Source organism: Ambystoma mexicanum, chromosome 4q (assembly GCF_040938575.1).
Source record: "Ambystoma mexicanum isolate Mex_15411 chromosome 4q, UKY_AmexF1_1, whole genome shotgun sequence".
NCBI lineage: Eukaryota > Metazoa > Chordata > Amphibia > Caudata > Ambystomatidae > Ambystoma > Ambystoma mexicanum.
In genome coordinates, this window is record NC_090928.1 from 1,124,856,846 (window position 1) to 1,124,875,801 (window position 18,956).

The 18,956-nt window shown below is 44.0% G+C and overlaps 1 protein-coding gene across 3 annotated transcripts in view; it reads left to right on the plus strand.

Annotated features, from left to right (window-relative positions):
* Nucleotides 1-18,956, plus strand: part of ENAH (ENAH actin regulator) — a 1,361,004-nt gene that overhangs the window by 1,040,462 nt on the left and 301,586 nt on the right. For 2 of the 3 annotated variants that reach the window (XM_069608701.1, XM_069608702.1), the window contains one exon: nucleotides 3,990-4,802. The exons of the other annotated variant lie outside the window; for it this stretch is intronic. In XM_069608701.1, the coding sequence (XP_069464802.1) occupies nucleotides 3,990-4,802 (813 nt within the window). The remainder of the gene's footprint in view (nucleotides 1-3,989; nucleotides 4,803-18,956) is intronic. 3 annotated transcript variants of the gene reach the window in all.

Consider the following 18,956-nt stretch of genomic DNA (forward strand, 5'->3'; position numbering starts at 1 on the left):
ATAAGTACTGAATTGATAACCTCATACTTTTTGAGTAACTTAAGTGTTTGCATGCAAACAAAATACATCATGTGGATTGTGGGTCTTGTTTGGAAAGTATAATGAAAATCCTGCGTGCTGGGTGTTTAGGCAGTGCCGGAAATAGAAATTATTTGCTGTGGGACTCCATCACTGATTGTGGGAGGGCAATGGGAGGATTGCTCCCACCCTCACTAAACCGTTGCCTCTCAGAAAATGAATCATTAACACTTGGAAAATAACACAAGAGCGAGGGTGTTTCCTATAATGTTGCTGGCAAAATATAAAATATGAACATCTTTTAAAACAAAAATACAGTATTTAAATATTTCCTAAAGGGTGCAATCGGAGGTGGAATTCACATTTGGACAAGGGACAACTGGCCATGTCCCTTCTTCCTGCTCTACCTTTAACCCATCAAACAGTGCTGCAAAAGTCCTCCCAGTGAGGTCTTATCTTTTTAATGTGTCTCAGAGGCAGATTATTTACAACAGGAAGTGATTATAGATGGAAAAGGTAACTGGCAGTGACCATGGCTGTGGCACATTTTTCTTAAAATTATAAAAAGTGTGATTGTTCGGTGATGAGAAATTAAGGTGATACAGAACAAGCTGTGTGAAACAAAGACCATGTAGAGATTTTTTGTAAATCCTCATTAATTTCTATGCTGGAGCTTGTAGGCTTCCATTCAGGATGAGTAAAATAAAGCTACAATTATAGGGGGCCATTTTTATTTCCAAGTCAAGAGGAGTGGAAAGGTTGTGCTAAAAGCATTTGACACTTTTTATGCGCCGGAGGATGATTTGGCAGTGGAAGTTGGAAAGCAGATCGGACATAACAAGTTTGCCTGCTCTTACAGGTCCCCTGCCCAATCTGGTTGCTTTTTCACCAGCATGTATTTTCATGTTTGGCGGAAAACGGATGGATTCCTATGGAATCAGACTGATTTTCACACCTGGTAAAAGCATGCAGATTCCAAAAGAAACCATTGTGGATGGCTCCCACAATCATTAATAGTGGGAGGGATTTACTTGTCCAGACACGTAGTAGAAAATTGAAGATCAAAGGCGATATTTGCCAGTGTTTTATTCTTTACTTTTCCAGTACTTGGTGGAAACACTTGAAATTGCATGGAGGGGCCCTTGTGCAAAAAACTTCATACACAAGTGGTCCCCTCTGTGCAATTAAAGGTTAAAAACAAAATGACTCCCGTTTTTCATTAACACATTTCCGCAATGATGCATACCTGGTCAGGTTGGTTTATCGTGTGACTTTTTAAAGTAATCTGTATAAAATAGAGTATTATTTTAGGTATGCAAAACCAAACTTAAACACAAATTTGTACCAACTTGAGCTTGAAGATGCATAGGCTCAAATTCTGGCTTTACTACTTAACCAAAGTATGTGATCCTGGGCAAATCATTTAATCACACTGTGCCTTACCTGCCAACATAAGGTGCCCCTAGAAGTGATCCAGTTCACAGTACAACCTATTTAAGAAAGGTTCCACTCATGGGATAAGAGATGGGCAGCGTATGTGTCAGGACCTGCCAAGAACACACACATCTTTCTTTGAAAATATCAGGCCACTTTTATTGAACAAAATGGTTGAATTCAATAGAAAATCAAAGTAAACACATCAAACAAAAAGCCCTAATGGACAAGTGCATATAATAATCAGTAAGTAAACAGTATGTAGCAGACAATGACGTATAGGGAAGTGGGAGGGGAGCGAGGGCCCCTTCTCCCTGCCAAGCCCCACCGGGAGCGATATCAGGAAGACTCAAAACCCTAAACCTGTACCATCAGCCTCTTGACCCTGGCTCTCTTCCCTGTATGCTAGCACTCTTGTGCACTGAACTGTGCTTCAAAATTTAATTTTGTAAGAAACAGTGTCCTATTCCTTTCTTCAGTTTACTGGAAGGTGGGTGCCTTTCACAACATGGTGGCAGAACCACAGGCACCTCCCCCAAGGCGTACTAGGAGTAGCCGCAGTGTTCAGGGAGGCATTGTTGAGAGTACACCATCTGAGATGGAAGAAACACTGTTGTCTTGCTCCTGAGCCCTCGCAGAGGAGGAAGCATCACCCTTGATTCTCCCCAGCCAGGCCAAGAAAGACATGGTGAGGGATTTGGGGTGTAGTTGGGAGTTGAGATAAATGGGATTGGTGGTCAGGGGGAGATGATGCAAGGTGACTGGGGGTGAAAGGTGGAGAAGTGGTTATAATAGAAAGGGAAGAACAGATGACAAGGGAATATAGGTAAATTGATGTTGCAACACTATTTTCCTTGAATCTCTTTTGCTTTGTACTGTATTTTATAGAGCTCTGCAAATGCATTTTTCTGGATCTGGGAAGGCATTTATTACTGAATCACGGATCTCGGAAATCTGGATTAATATCAGCACTTTGTTTAGGGTACTCCTACTCCCAATGGAAATTGGGCCACCCTGATCACAAACCTGGCCCACCCAGATTCATATTCATGGAGCCAGGTCTGTTACCCATTTCAAAGTAGTGTGCTCCTGGAGATGGTAAGAATGTGGGGAGAGTGCTCCAGCACCTCCCGAAGCGTAGCTCCTTCCCTGGAGTTGATGTAAGAAGTGAGGAAAAGATGCAGCAGGCCTCGTCGTGGGCCTTTGTAGTTGCGGCCAGCTCCTGATAGACTGTAAAGCTTTAAATAGTTGACTTCAGCAGCTGCAACTGAATGTTAAGTCAAGACCTGAAATAGAAAAGATGAACAATAATATAAAAGCAATTGAAAATAAAACTGCATTGCGGTCTACTTAGAGGAGTTGGCAACAAAACTGTGCTCCCACCCACGCTGAAATGTTATGTAAAGCAAGGAGTTCAGAGAAACAATTAACAGTCCTCATGGGCACGTGAAAATTACATTTATATAGCACACCTTAACACGCGTTTTCGTAGTCTTCTTTTAAAAAGTGTACACTTTGTGCACTTTTATTTGAAACCGACCAATTACATAAACGCATACATTTATATTTCTCTGTGGAGTCGGGGCTGAAGGGCGCTAGTGTGGGCTAGAGTAGTATGGGAGGAGAAACCCCTTCAATTAAAAAAATATATCAGATTTGCTGCCCAAGTGCACAAAGAAAATTCACACGTTTAAAAAGAGGTCAATCAAAACACGGAGAACCATAGCAAACAATACTCCAATGGAGAGCAGGTTGTAATGATAGTATAGGCACCATGTGATTGTAATTCAGCTGTTTAGAACACTCGGATAATCACAAAGGTTTACGGAATGTTCTTGGCTCCTTCCAGCAGGTAGAAGAAAAACAAAATGTTTATCAAGTACGCAGGCTTAAAAAAGGTGTTACAGGCAACTAACTTTGTATTATCCTGGCTGGTTCGCTTGCTTTCTAAAACATTCCCAGGTACAATTGCTCACACTCATTATAAGTCACTTAAATGCCAAGGCACAATTTCAGGTTTTTCTGAAAACTCTTGTGCACATACTTTAGATTTCTCTAGTGTCTTGATTTGGCCTAGATCCCTGGATTTTTATTTAATGTTAAGCCTGGACATGCCCATAGATTTATAGGGTACAATTTACACATTTCAAGTACATGCAGTACGAGTTGAGGCACTTTGGTTTAGGGGCTTGGCTTGTGCTAAGCCTCTTTAGCTGTAGTCATCACGAAAGGATTTTTTGACAGCATCTTTCAGTTATGCTGCTGTGACTGAGGCTCAGTGTAATGGTGATAAGGTGGATCAAGAATGCAGATAAATAGTAAGTAATGTATTTATCATTATTTTGCTAGCCAGTAGGAATTAATGCATAATAAGTTTCCTTACTGAATGTTATTTGGACCTAATCCTCTTGTACTAACGAAAGCATTAATTTATACGTTTTGTTGGGAATGCTGGTTTTGTTGCTTCATTAGCTCCCTTTTCTCTTTCTCTTCTCCTTTTTATCCTGTATGTGGCTGCATTCCATCTGTCTACCCAGTTCCATCTTTCGACAACTCATTATATAGTGCATCACTTCCTGACTACGCCAGTTGCCAGCCTCCCTCAGTGCCTCCTCCATCATATGCTAAAGCCATTTCAACACCAGTATCAAATCTCTGCACAGATTCTAATCCTGACTATGCCATAATAACCTCTGTAACACCCAATTCTACACCTCCGACACCTCCGCTGAGACACTCTGCATCACGCTTTGCTACATCTTTGGGGTCAGCCTTCCATCCTGTTCTTCCCCATTATGCAACTGTCCCCCGTCCTGTTACAAAAAACTCGCAACCGCCTTCTCCTGTAAATGCTGCCCCTCCACCACCACCTCCTCCTCCCATGAAGCCTATTGCCTGGTCTGCTCAGAACTTTGCACCCCTTCCTCCTTCTCCTCCAGTCATGATTAGCAGTCCTCCAGGCAAAGCTACTGGTCCAAGACCCGTTTTGCCCATTTCAGTACCCAGCAAGTTATCCCAAATGGCTCAGTCTCCCACTACATCAAATGGATTACATGATTCAACAGCTTATCAAACTTCATCTTCTACCTCAACGTCTGCTCCCCCACCGCCACCTCCTCCACTTCCTTCTTTTCTACCTTTCTCATCCTCTGGATCTCAAGCTACTCCTCCATCTCCAACCACACCTGTTGCCTCAACACCTCCATCCTTGCCTAGTGTCTTCCCTCCTCCGTCTGCAGCTATCCCTGCCTCTGTTGAGAACTTTCTAAATTCCGCCCTGGGAGACTTCTCTGCTACTGAACCTGTCTTGCAGACAGCCTCTCAGCTGATTCAGCCTCCAACCCCTCAGGGTAAGGTTTTCTGTTACTGCTACTAATTATCCAATTGGGGGAATGCACTCTAGTTACTTTGAAAACTTGAAATGCCCAACCAAATCCTCATTGCTAATTGCTTTGTTATAGCAAATTCACCTTTTGCTTGTATCATTTTAAAAACATTAAAACAATGATCAATGTAAGTACCTTCATATTGTATGTTTTCTAGACATCAGAAATGCACCTATTAGTTTGATTTATAATCAATCGATTTTTAAGTCCATTTTTTCTTCTCTACATGTATCCTGCATGCTTTATACCTTCTTAGCCGAACCTGCAAACATAGTACAGTAAACATGATCCGACTACAAAAAGTGGCTGCAGTGTGCCAGTTGAGTGCTTTACTGTAGCATTTGTCCAATAACACTTGCACAATCTGGGCTATTTGGATTTAAGCTGGTTAAACATAGTGACTAGCCTTCTTTGCAAGGTATACCATCGGCAAACATTAACTGGGCAAAGTGGGCTTACTACAGTCTGTTCCTTTAAACACATCTGCTGTCCAAGACCCTCTCTTCACCATCTAGTTGGGATCTGATATGTACTCTCAAATTATGTATGTTAAGGCCCTGGATACATTTTCATAGTAGTACACATCTAGCTATAATGAGAGCTTGAAATTCAGTTTGCTTATTATAAATGCAGCTGTCTGCACCTCAAATATGGTGAGCCTTAAAGCTGACATGCAATCCATTTTCCTTGGTCTGGCTAGACCATTTTGTAAAATGGTATGTTGACTGTTTAATGCATAACCTGGTTTTACTTGGTTAAAGTACGATTAGCTACACAGATACTGATATTTAAGACTTGCCCAGGTTGCAGATGCTAATTCAAAATGTATAAAGATGCTATAATATGTGGCAATACAGAGTGGTTTCCTGGCAATCTCAGTTTATACATCCTTTTGAAATCCTTCCAGTGGTTGCAGATGATCTGTGTTCAGTTTTTTACACAGCAGCTCCTTGTTTAGCAAGGTGGTGGCTACTTTCTGCGAATAAATAATCAACACCTTCCAGCACTTGCTCTGGTAGGCCAATGTGTTCATCAGTTGTAAATGTCTTCAATTACTTTGTTCCCAGAAGAACCTAAGAGTATTGTGCTACATTTTTGTTCTGGGTTTTCTATTTTTCAGGCATTAAGGTGTTATCCCTGGAAACATCTATGTTTAAATACTACGTATGCGTTGTTACAATAAACTTGTTTTCCAAGCGCAATTATTGTATGTGCTCGGGAATTTGGTGCTTGTATTCAGAAGGTTATCGAACCCTCCCCATAACTGGGAGCACCTTTAAGCTTCTGACAGAGCTTTGATAGATTAGCCCTTCTACAGCTCCTAGTTCGGTGGGCGAGAGCCAAAATATTCTATGTAGCAAACCCAAAATCTTAACTTCCCACTAAGGCAGTCTGTAAATTCTGTCATGGATATGGTAAGGTTGGCAGTAGCCCCTTCAACATAGTTTACAAGCCCCCACCCTTCATAGCTTCCAGCTCATGTGGAGCTCTGCCTACTAGAATGTGTCTCACTGTACAACATTTACAGTTTGATTCTCATTTTCACAACACAGGAAGACCTGCCCACTGTGTGAAATGTTTTAAGTTCCATAGTCTTAATGTTCCCTTTGGCCACTTCTTTGGATTTGTGCCTAATAGAAAGACCACAACCATAAGCAAGCACTCTAAAGATTTTCTCAGCACTGATGGCATTGTGTGAGGATTCAAATGGCCAGTTACTGCCACAGAGAATAGTTCTCCTTTCTAGGGGCGCCTTCTTTTGTGAACAAAGGTTCCACCTAACCCAAGAACCAACCTCAAGACCCCAAACCTCATAGATTTAGAGGAAGAATTGGAGGTGTTTACTTGAGTCACGTGTCATAAACAATGTTCTTTCCACACCTCGCATTTGCAACAAGTAACTTTAGGCACAGGGAAATATTGGTTGTTGACTTTCAGTAAAAAATTATCTTCAGAGATAAACCTGCAATTTATTTGTTGATATGGAAATGACCGAATGCCAGGTTGCTTGGCAGTAATGCATGTTATAGATGAACTTTGCAAAAATCGATTTCAGAAAATCCGGTTAGTCTAATATTGTGTGGACTTTGTTAGTCTCCCTCCCAGACACATGCTGAAGCTGCTAAGTTCTACTCAGCTGATTAATTCAAATTCATTGTTCTCTAGTGCTGCTTAATTCATTCCAGTGTTTTACTTAACAGAGCATTCATCTATTATTATGCTTTATGTAGTCTTCTGCAGGTGTTGGCTGACTAACTCCTGCAAAATGAATAACTAGTGTGCGTTTGGACTATTCCCTTATTGCCTAAGCTGTAAAAATTGGCTTGGGGGATTGCTTACATCTGTAAAATAGAGCTATAACTTCCATTCTACTGGTCTATGGGATTGGGTTTGTTCCTAGAGGTTATTTCAAATCCGTGTTTAAAATATTGAGGGCCTCCTGCTAATCCCAACTATCAAATTCACCTGGTAATGTTTTCATGAACAAAAAATAAATTAAATTATTAAAACATTAGATTTTCTTAACCCCTTTAGAAGCCAAACTTGGCAGTTTGAGGCTTGTTTTTTTTTTATACGCACCCTACCATGCCTAAGCACATGCATTTTAAGTTCTGTAAGTTTTAGTGTGTTCCTCTTCTTGTATTTCTATTTTTCTTGCTTTTTAAATGTGTACAGATATTTTCCCATCATTATATGTAACGTTTGTGTTGGGATGAAAATGCTGATTTGGGGATTGAATTACAGTAATCGACCTAGTCCAGAACAGTCACTGAGTGATAGCCTTCCTTGAATTGTTTCAATATTTGCTAAAGTGCTAGTTGTCCTTAATGTCTTTAATGTTTCTGTTCAATGATGATCTGTCTTTTAGTTATTTCAGTGTAGTATTTTTGACTGTTGCTACCAATGAGGTTTTTGATGAAAAGGTTGGCAAATTTTGTTCCGCTGTTTTAAAGACCCACCAACATTTTGTGGGTTTCGTGGTGCGTTAGTACTGTGTAAAATCCTTTATTTTGTTTTTTATTATGGCAAACTGATACTTGTTAGTTTTACTCTACCTCTGTTTACTCCCTCAATGTTGTAGTGCAAACCCTTTCTGGCATTTGATTCTAGTTATGTTCCCTTCTACTCTGATCAGTGTAAAGACTGGAGGGGGGTGTCTGATCTCCTGCTATCTATATGGTAGAGGAGAGGCACAGAGGACCCCAGCCAAGATTCTCTATTTGGTAAAACGCGGGCGAGCAATCGAGGCCTAGCTCTCAGGAGGTGATGCAGGCTGGTTCTTAAGTACAGTGTAGTCCCCAAGCACCCACAAAGGAATGTCCACACACTTCGTGAAAACAGTCTTTATATAAATAAGGGTTATATTATATTCACAATAACACACTTTGTGCTTCAGTTAATCTAAAATGGCAAATATATACAGTTTCTATGTGGTTCCTTTAAAATGCATCAACTGTACTCGGTTCAAATGTCATACAAATCAGTTAATGAGGTGAGCCAACAATAGACCTAGGAGGAAAGGCGGTTGGTTAGGTAGAATACTGGCCCCTTTACCTAGACACAGTTCTGTGTGAGGATCCCCCCACCTGGGCAACATGTAAATAAAGATATATCACAAGCCCAGTCCATATATTGTTCAATGAATCTTATTTCCTTCTGAATAGTTCTACCACCCTAAATGTACCTGGAATTAGCAGAGTTCTTCGATGAGGCGTCAATGGATCCTTCTTGATTGTCCCCCGTTAAAGTAGGAGCCACGGATCGTCGCTAGACCTCGAAGAAGGTGAACCTTGGCATCGCGTCGTCTATGGAAAGGTTCGATGGCGTCGAGGCAGCAGCTTCTGTCCTGGCGGTGCTCGTCGACGATCTCTCATGGACGTCCTGCAAAGACGAGGCGTGCAGTGCACCTCGCCGACGATGGTTTGTTTCCGCAAAAAGTAATTGAAGAACTTTGGCCCAGCCAGGGCATCCAATCGTCTGGCGTCTCTGCGGCCTTCGGGTGGCGGGAAAGCCACCGGCGGATTCTCCTCGGCGCGTCAGCAGCTTCGACTTTTTCCGGCGGGACAAAGCGATCGGCGGTGCTGGCGAGAGAGTCCTTGTATTTGAATGTCTTAATCAATGGAGCATTGCGGCTCCGGTCGTCGGCGGCACGCGTCAATCGGTCCCCGCTTCTGGGCAACACGGCTTCGACGGGCCTCCAGCGGTTATAGCAAACCTGCAAACCCTGGTCGACAGTGGACGGGATGTCCGGTGCGTCTGTTCGTTCTCCTCGGTGGTCCCCGTCTCCGGTCGGCAGCCTGTCATAGGGTCTGACTTCCAGGGAGCTTCGGCGAAGGTTATCGGTGCATGATGTTCCCTTGTAGCTTGGGAATAGGTCTCCTAGCCAGGTCCTCTCTCGGATCAGTCTCCACAACACTGCAGCTTTCAGATTGCGGTGAAGGTAACAGCAGTCCACCTTCTTCGTGCTCGGCTTCGAGATCAAGCATCAGTTTCGACTTCAGCTTCTGAACGATTTCTAGCAGTGAAAGGCCCCCAGATATACTGTTTCGACTCTTTCATTCTGCTGGGTCACACTCAGGCAACCAATCACTCAGAAGGGCATTCAGCAGGCAGGCAGCCAATCAGGCTCACAAGGCATTCAGGCCATTCTCCTCCCTCTCAGACACTCCCAACAAGGAATGTGTATTGGGACAAGTACCCAGCCATTCAGCACTCCACACTGCATTCATACCAATAATAAAGACAAAAAAGCTGGGCTTAAGGTTACAGGTGGTCTGTTGGGCGACTTCTTCGACCTTAATTAAGTGCAAAAAGATCCAAAGTGTAAACAGGGATCAATAACCCCTCTATTACTGACATTCAATGATCTGTCGCAAATCACTGGACCGACGGTAAGCCACAAAAAAACCCATCAAAAATAGTAGAGAATATGCAAAAGCATAAAAGAAGATCCAGGACATTGCACCTTATTTAAGGTGATTGTAAATGTATTTTATTATCTTTTCTCAAAAAAGTTGCCCTTATAATATTACACGTGTTTCGGCCACTGACAGCCTTTTTCAAATTAGGGCTAATCTGTTGAACCACACTGGGGCTCACTGACTTCTTATTCACGAAAAATGTATTGGGTCGAATCCCATTATTATTTGACAAGGGAAGTAGTCACTCGCGTCGGCTTCACTGTTCATACCAGTTTCGGGCAGGGCTGTCTCAGTCTTTGTGTCACATACCAGACACCCATAACAAGAAGTGCATATTGGTCACACATTCCATTCACCCAGGTCCCACCCACAGGGTGTACCCACAACATACAGTCACTGGGGAGGCTCCAGCCAGTCTAGCCTGGACTCCCCCACAATACCATATATGGAACTTCCACCCAACAGCCAGTCAGGGGGAAGGAACAGAGTCGGAGCGTCCCAGGGCCTTGGGAAAAACAAGGTAACAGGCAATAGAAAGCAAGAGGCCACAGGGGCCATTTTGTCTCCTATCAGGAATCAACTGATTCCAATGGCAGAGCCTGGGTATGCCAAAATAGAGGATTCTCAGAGCACCTGCCTGTCAAATTTAGCATGGAGCTGCCACCAACCCATACCCTGCTCTGTGGGCCACACACAGGTGCCCAAAAACATACACTAGAAGTACAGGGTTGTACCCCCACCCATGGGTGCCATAAGGGTATCCCAAGGGTCTGTACACCAAACCAAAAAGAGGAAGAGCTGCACTGCAAGGAGTCCCACATGGACTCCTGTGCAGAAAATAACACAGAACATAATTGTAAAAGTACTACAGTACAATGACAGGGAGGCCCTGCCCCTCTAATGCATTTCCAGCATCACAATGTTTTTCAAATTCCTGTTCATCACACCTATACACTGTTCATATAGTCGAGTTTAATGCTGCTCTGTCATATCTATTCATAAAATGCAGCAGTGTAGTATGACCTTATCCGGCATTTCGCACTGTGCTCAGTGGGCACTTGCTTTGAACTTCACCATTTCTCGTTGCCTCTCCTTAGGAGAGTTTGGAGTCTTATCCCTGAATGGGGCCAATCCATACCATAGCCTGACTTTGTGGATTCAGACCTTTAACGTGCATTGGTGGATATATTGTTAGTGAGCTGGGAGGAAACTTAAAGGGGCTGTAATTGGGTGTTGCCTCCAGTCGTCTTCTCCCATAGGTGCTGATATTTAAAATTACATGGACAATGGTTGGATGGAGCACTTGAAGACCTTTTTGCCAAGTTGTTTTTCCTAGCTTTAGGGGGGTCATTGTTTGGCCTTTGAGACTTTACTCCGAGAAGCATCTTGCACAGGACGATACCATTCCATTTTACCCAACTCCCCAAAATGTAATCTCGGCTTGAAGCACAAGGTAAATCGATGGTCTTCCCATCACCTACATAGGATTAATACAGGCAGCGTTTGCCTTTTAACCAGAAAATGTTTAAGGTGACGGCCAGGTCTATACATACGTAATGTTCAGCCCTTGACCATTAGAGATTGTTTTTGGGGGAGGGCAGTAGTTTGTTTAAACAGTAGTGGACAGAACAGCGGTCATGTTGATGGGTAGGTCCTTTTGGTGAGCTTCAGACTAAATGCTTATGCAGTGTAAGGCGGCAGCAATAACAAAGTGCATCTGTTACCTCCACTGAAAGTACTCCTACTTACATGGGGCTTCCTAGTGCTTTTTGGACAATTGCAGAGACTAGGTGCATCTTTAAGTGTTCAGAGCCAAAATTCACAGTAATCCGGTTAGGATTTCTTTGACTGGTCTTCCCCAGCTGAGCAAAAGAAACAAAATGTAGTACTTCCCTGGCTGTCTCCCCTTTTATCTGAGTGTTATGGGGGGGGATTGCTTTGGGCGCCCTGTCTGCTCTTGTTGTTTGGACAGGATTCAGACTGACTCGCTTCATCCTGTATCCCCTAAAAGGTTTAGTTTGATACAAAAGGTTTATAGAGCTTATTATTTTCAGGCATTTTACTGCTTTTTGCTGTGGATTGAGGCGGAGGGGATAGTGTAAGGCCTGAGTGTTGGTAATGGTATAGCTTTGATTTCTAATCATCTGAGTTGGCCGGGTCATGTGTTCAGAGACCATGATTTGGAGCTTCTGCAGCTCTGAATTATGATGAATTATTTGCATTTATTCCAGTTGGTGTTACTGCCATTCAGGGAATGGAATGTTTGTATCTGGTGGCCTTGGCAGCGGGACCTGTCTCACACGTTTGCTCTTGTCCAGCCTGAATTCACCTCGGCTCTTGCTGAGAGGCTTAGGGCCTGCTGTAATTTTCCTGAACCATTATGTGGTTCCTACAGTGTCCATGCTATTCTATATTCTCCATATGTTAGTCACACTTGGCTCTGTCTGGTCCCATAGTATTTCCTGCAGTTCCATAAGGTTATTTGCACATAAGCATCAGCAAGCCGTACTCGGGATCTCTTGCTTCTTGCCGTTTCCGTGTTAAGCTAATGACAAAATAATAAAAGCAATGACAGTATATGTATCGGTCCTCTAACTATCGAACTGTACGCTTGTGTTCTTCGTGTATTCGAGTGTTTGTGTCCTGATATACAAATGGCACGTGTGCTTCCTGTCTAACACTGCTACGCTGTTGTGTCTCTAACGATGTCCGTGGCTTTGGCTTCTCAGCAATTTAGTCAATACTGTCAATTGGGGTCTCTTTAGTTGCAGCCTGAAGCTGCTTGTGCACTCTGGAGAAGATTTGTACTGCACCTGGTCTGTAGGGCTGGCTGAGTGGGTACCTCTCGACACTTATTATTGGAGCACTAGGAATTGGTCCGAAATAGTATGGTCGTTCACGAAATCGCCTGGCCTTCTTCGGCGTCATGTACCTTTATAGGAGGGGGCGAATTTGGTCATCCCACTTCAACACAGCAAATAGGAACTACACCGGGAGGGATGTAGACTTGTTTGGAGGCATGTAGTGCTGTGTTTGCGAGGGATATAGGCTTTACGAAATTGTTTTCATGTTCTGCTGTGCAAATGTGCTCCCGTTGTCTCTTGTGGTGAAAGTGGACAATAAGTGTAAGGGATGCAAAATCACTTTGAGATATTTTCTCGCTCTTTAGAGTTCTTTCCTTCACCCCATTTATCCTTTGATTCGGAAGCCTTTCACAAACTAAATTAGCTAGGCAAATGTTTTTCCTTGGAAAAGGACTGAGGGGTGGTATTAGTTTATTTGTGGTGCCAAGGCACATACCCTTCTATTGCAAGATTAGTTGCTTCTGTAGAAGGTAGATGTTACTTATTTCAACCTGTTTGGACTTTAGAAAAAAGGTAGCTATAAGAAACGTCCATGGCACAGCCTCTTCGGTCTACCTGTGCTACAGTTGCATATTTGTATTTATATTTTTATTTGACGAACAGGGATGTCAATTTCTATCAGAAATAGATTGCAACACATGTACAGATGGTGGAGGCATTGCTGCGAAGGGTGCCTGTACAATAGCACAACTGGTGAGACAGTTTGAGGGAGTAAAAAAGGACCGAAAACATATATTAGACAACAGGTGACCCACAAAGGTAACATTAACCTTACAGGGCAAGTGCTTCACACTAAGGAGGGGTACTATTTAAATATAGATGATTACATCATTAAGCATTACTGAAGGAAGCGGCGGGGTGTCGGGGAGGACGGAATAGAGTGCTTCCTTGATTGGCCTTTCACATTTTGCATAGAAAGTACTGTCCTCTTTTTTTCTTGAAGCATGACGTGTACTGACACAGAATGTACAGGGTACTATGGTGCTAAATTGCAGTGTAACCGGAGAGGGAGCACCAATATACAGAGATAAATTCCAAAGTTATGTTGGCAGGTACCCCTAAATGTCTGTCCAGACAAACCAACAAAGCAATGTTCTAAAGCAATTTTTGAACAAAGTAAATACTGCAGTCTGTATTAAAGGGGGTTTCTCACAAATAAATATCTCTCCTGTATGTACCTATATTCTAAACAGACCATTAAAGAATTCTAGCAGACAACCTAGTAATCATGTTTAAACCTCGCCCACGGTCTGTACCATCAGTAGCTCAGCATGTTATAGGTGCAGATTTAGCACTTATGTACCCAGTATCACCTTCAATAGATTCGCCATGAAAGCACTACATTGTGGATTGAACACCATATACTCTACAGGAGTCCCTGTATTGCAACCGAATATAGGGATTCATGCGGAAGTGCTACATTTACAACAAGCCTCTTTGTTCGTCTCATAAATGGAGCATTTCCTTGGCGCTTAGCAGAACAAACACTTTATAAGCACAGTGTGCCTACTAAGGCTTAGCTCGAAAAGCTGCGAGCTGTCGGACACACATCCAGATTGACCCCCCACACCCTGTTCCCTTTGCTGGAAGACCCTCATTGTAAGTAAAATGACAATTCATTAAAATACTTGAGAACTGTTCTGTTTGTCCTTGTAGGTCTCCGTCTTCTCACTGACACCAGATGCCCAAAATGTTCCACATGCTATGCCCAGAGACTTTCTCCCTCTTGAGCTATGACGGTCCTCTACCTGTGTCTGAGGATCTTAAGTGGTGTGTCCCAGCGGGTCATTAGTTCCCCCAAGCTAGAGGATAATGGGCCTGGTTCCAGGGTAGGAATTGGGAGGATCCCCTGTTCAGCCTCACTTGGTTGGTGGGGGTGGGGGTGGCGGGGGGTGGCGAGGGGAGGGGTGGGCACAGTACGCCACTCTATGGACATTTATAAAAGCATGTTAACATAATGATGTCCTCTTTAGGCAGGGCACTGTCACATGGAGGATGGGTTCATATGAGGGGCACAGCCCCATGCACCTGGCATCTCCCAACCCCTAAGTGCTTTATTCATTTCCAATGAACTTTAAAGCTACAGCCCCCTTTAAGGGAATCTAGGAATAGCCATCCCACAAACCAGCAGTGCTCTCCAGTGCGGGAGCAGGAATTGATCATAAATCTACAGCAGGACAGGGTGCCCGAAATTACTGCTGGAAACTTGACAGCCAGTCGTGCACCACACAAGGTTTCCACTCTCATGCACAGAGGCGTTGCTGGGGGGTGGGGAAGGGGTTATGAGGGGGCTATAACCCCAGGTCTTTTGGTTGTAGCCCCGGATAAAAGCTCAGGGGCTACAACCAAAATGTTAGCTAGCCCCGAGTCCTGACAGTTCTGACATTAGTGTCGCCCCAGATCTTTTCCAGACTTAGCCTACCTGTTAACCGCATGACGCAGGGGTGTTGCTAAGGGAGTCCCTCCAGGGGCATAGTTAGGACTTGACAACCAGGGATAGAACTGCTGAAGGAGGACTGGCCAGCCCAAAATCCCACCTGTTGAACTGTAAGCCATGCTTTGGGTTGGGGCCCACCATCCAGTCCCTACACCAGCATCCTGAGACGGATTACTCACCCCAACAGAGAGATTGGCCAATCCCAAATTCCATATCCGCCCTGGAAGCCATTGCCATGGGTAGAGCCTGGTGCCCTCCCCATTCCAGATAACACACTAGTCCCGATTATTTACAAGTTAGGCAGCAACACAGAGCCAAAACCCTATTCAAGCCTGCAAGATTAATCTTGGGAGTAGTAGCTGAAGGCCAGAGTTCATTTCGAGTAGGTTTACAGTACAATCAAGACACTGAGCACATCCCAGCAGGCTGGAGGAGACATCCAGGACCTTGGGCAACTTGCAACCTGGGAGTTGGCGGAGCAACATAGGCCATACCAAGGATCCATGAGAGCTACAGCGAGGGTGCATGGAGTGGGAGAGTGGTGGTCAAAGAGTGAAATGGAGGTAAAAGCTGGGAGGAATCTAAATACCATTGAACCAGAAGGAAAGGATGTGGCAGTGCTTCGAGAAGTGGAGTTGTCCATAGATGTGATGAGCATTGAGAGTAATACTGTGAAGGGTGGTTCTCAGAGGAGAAAAGATGTTACAAGAGGGGATGAAGGGGAGAATGACAATAATCCCAAAACAAATGAATGTGAAAGAGCGGTTTGGAATCCACGAAAGAAGTGCTCAAAGGGGAGTGAAGGTGCTAAAGAATCAAAACTGAAAGTATATGAACCTGAGGTGGTTGTGGAAGGGGAGGGCATAGAAAAGGGACAGGAAGATTATGGAGGTACTAAGAGGAGTGTGGCCTTGTAGATCTGGAGACGGAATATGTTGGTCAAAAGGTTGTTGAAGAAAGAAAAAACTGTAGTAGACATTTTGTGGAATAACCAACTAAAGAAATGGACGCCTTGAACTTATTAGTCTAATTGGTAGCTGTCACAGCAAGGGCTAAGTACGAGGACCCTAGAGGAAAGTTCTAGCTTCTCCTGCCGACAGAGCTATAGAGCAAAACACAATGGGTGGAGAAGTGGTCAACCCTCCACAGTTAATTGTCTGTATTTGTATGTTCGCGTGGCCCACACAGCAACCACTCGATATAAGGTACAGGCTCTAATCCTGGGACATTACTTGTGCTCCTTGTCCTGTGGCCTCTAGCAGTACCGGGAGCCAGTCACAAACTTTCACAGAGATTGTCCCAACTGTCAACATTCCAACCCTAACCTCACTCTGCCATTTGCTGACACAGCTGTCACTCTTATGATAAATCCTTCATTGCATTACAGTAAAGGACCTCTGTTACCTGCTGTGAGGGAATGGGTTACTGTAGTGTTGACCGATGAACAAATAAAAGGCCACAGATGTTACAGAAAAACAAGGAAGGAAAGAAATGTAACTCTCAGCTTGCCAGCAGCAGCTCCCGGGTGGAAACGCTTGCGTTTACTGGACCAACCCCAAATTAAGCATGCTTGGTGGTAGTTCCCTCAAGGTGAAAATTAGTGAGCCAGACGTGACGTGGGCGGACGTTTTATGTTAAAATAATTTTTCATTAGTTTTGTGATTTTGCACAATACAGTACAAGTCGTTCCAAAGCACAATAAATGAGAAGATGTACTGTAAATTAGGATGATATACAGAAACAGAAGGGGAAAAAGGCAATGCTGAATAAGTCAATTGTAGGGAAGAGTACCGACAATATTCTGGTATACCTTTGTTCATAAAAAATAAAAATTGAAAACTAGGCTTGGGCCCGGGCTGAAATGAGTAGGCTTAAATTGGACATGAACCGATCAGAATACATTGAGATCCTTACTGCTGTATGGTGGATCTAGTGCTACAATGCTCTAATGGTTGTCAAACTCTATCAAGAGAAAACTGCAAAACATTTTATTAAACTTACTTATTTTAGAATCAAACTGCATTTACAGTGCTGAACAAAGTGCAGAACTACAACAAATAAAACCTAAAATATCAACTGTCCATGAACAGTATAAAACCTTAGTCAAAGGATTAACCAAACAAGCAAATATTGCATTTTTTTCCTAAAGCTCAGAAGGAACCAGTCATCTGGAAACCTGCCGGGCATTCCAAAAGTACTGGTGTTAAGATGTCCATGGATTCTTCACGCAAATTTAATTTTTAAATAACGGACTTCCTGTGTACAACATACAAGGCTCTGAGTGCAGACTGTGAGAAAAGAGGTGTCTCACCTGCTAGTCCCAGGGTATCTGTCACCCAGGTGGCCAGGACACCGCCATCGCTTTAGGATCCAGTTCCTGGGGGTGGACCAGTGCAGGAGGATCACCTGGATGGGGGGGGGGGGTCTTCAGGTAGTGGGACAGGGACACCAAATGGTGAGACGCAGTATCCCCTCCCCTGTCGCACCTTTTCCCCATCCTACCAGGTAGGATACCTAGGAACTCAACCCTCCGCCCCATTTCCTGACATTGTTGGGGAGAATTCTCATAAATGGTTGATTTCCCTTACCTAAAGAGTCCCCCAGCAGCTTTGCTGGATTCCTAGGATTTATTTATTTCACCTGGTAAGAGTGTGAGCCTTTTTTCCCACTCTTACATGTGTTTTGCTATGTGTATTTCTACTTTGTGTGATCTTGGGCACTGGAGCCTCACCTACTCCATGTGCACCACTATTTGTGTGTTACACAGCACCTTCAGTGCAGTGACACAGGGTTGTCTTTGAGACTTCCCACTGACTCAATTTTTCTGGGGCTGAGTACTGTCCCCCCAGAAATAGGTAAAGTTACCATTAACTTTATAAAGTCACTTTAAAACCACAGACCCAGTACACCCCATCTTACATGGAGGATTGGAAAGGGTTAACTAATCCCTTTTTGTCTGTGCCTCTTGGAGCCTTGTTTTTCTCCCTTAACATTAAGACGTGGCAGGTGACAGTGGTATCTACCCTAACTTTTCTACCGCATTTATCTTAAATAACCTGGTAATGTTTTGGGCTATTATATTAGCCTCGAACATGAAACCCGCTTGACCATATATGTTTTATTTTGTCTCCGGCTGTGTTTTGTCGCCATTTCTTTTTGTTAGTCTTTCTCATGTTTCTCTCTGCGCGCCAAACGGGGGATGACTCCTCTATTCGCCCTCCTTAAGGCGCCTGATAGTCTAGGTAGGCAGGATGTGAGGGAGGGATCTTCGGACCCCTGCCATGGGTTCCTTTGGAAACCCAAGTCGCACTCTTGTCTGATTGGCTAAGGGGACAGGCCTTGCCAGCCACCCTGCTGTGTGATTGACAGCCAGGCAGTATGAATGGGGGAAAACTGCATAAAAAGCAGGTCTCTGGGACTGGAAAGGCAGAGTCGCCACTGGAAGGAAAGAACCAACGAGGAACTGGAAGAAGAGGACCCCTACCACGACTGAACCGCCCTCTAAAGCCCTGCTGCAGGTCCGAATCTCCAAATCTGACAGAGAAGATCCTCCAGGAAACTTCTTCCCTTGGGCAACCTGGTTGGTCCCACAAGCTCAAACTACCAGCCAGGACCCCTCCTCTGGTCGATTTCGCTGTACAGAGCTACAGTGGGTCGGATAGCCAGGAAGGTCAGACCATGCTTGGGTTTTAAGGAGCGCACCTTTTATTCGTTGTTTGGCGCTGCTGCTAGTTTCTTCCCTGGGTAGTGCAGGACCATCCAGTCTTCCTACTTCTGATCAGTCCGACAGTCGCTTCAGGAACCGTGAGCCTGCAGGAACTACCAGGAACGTCTGCCTCAGCTACAGCCCCCTCTCCGTTTTAAGGTACTGTGCAAATCCGGTTGTGCGTTTCGC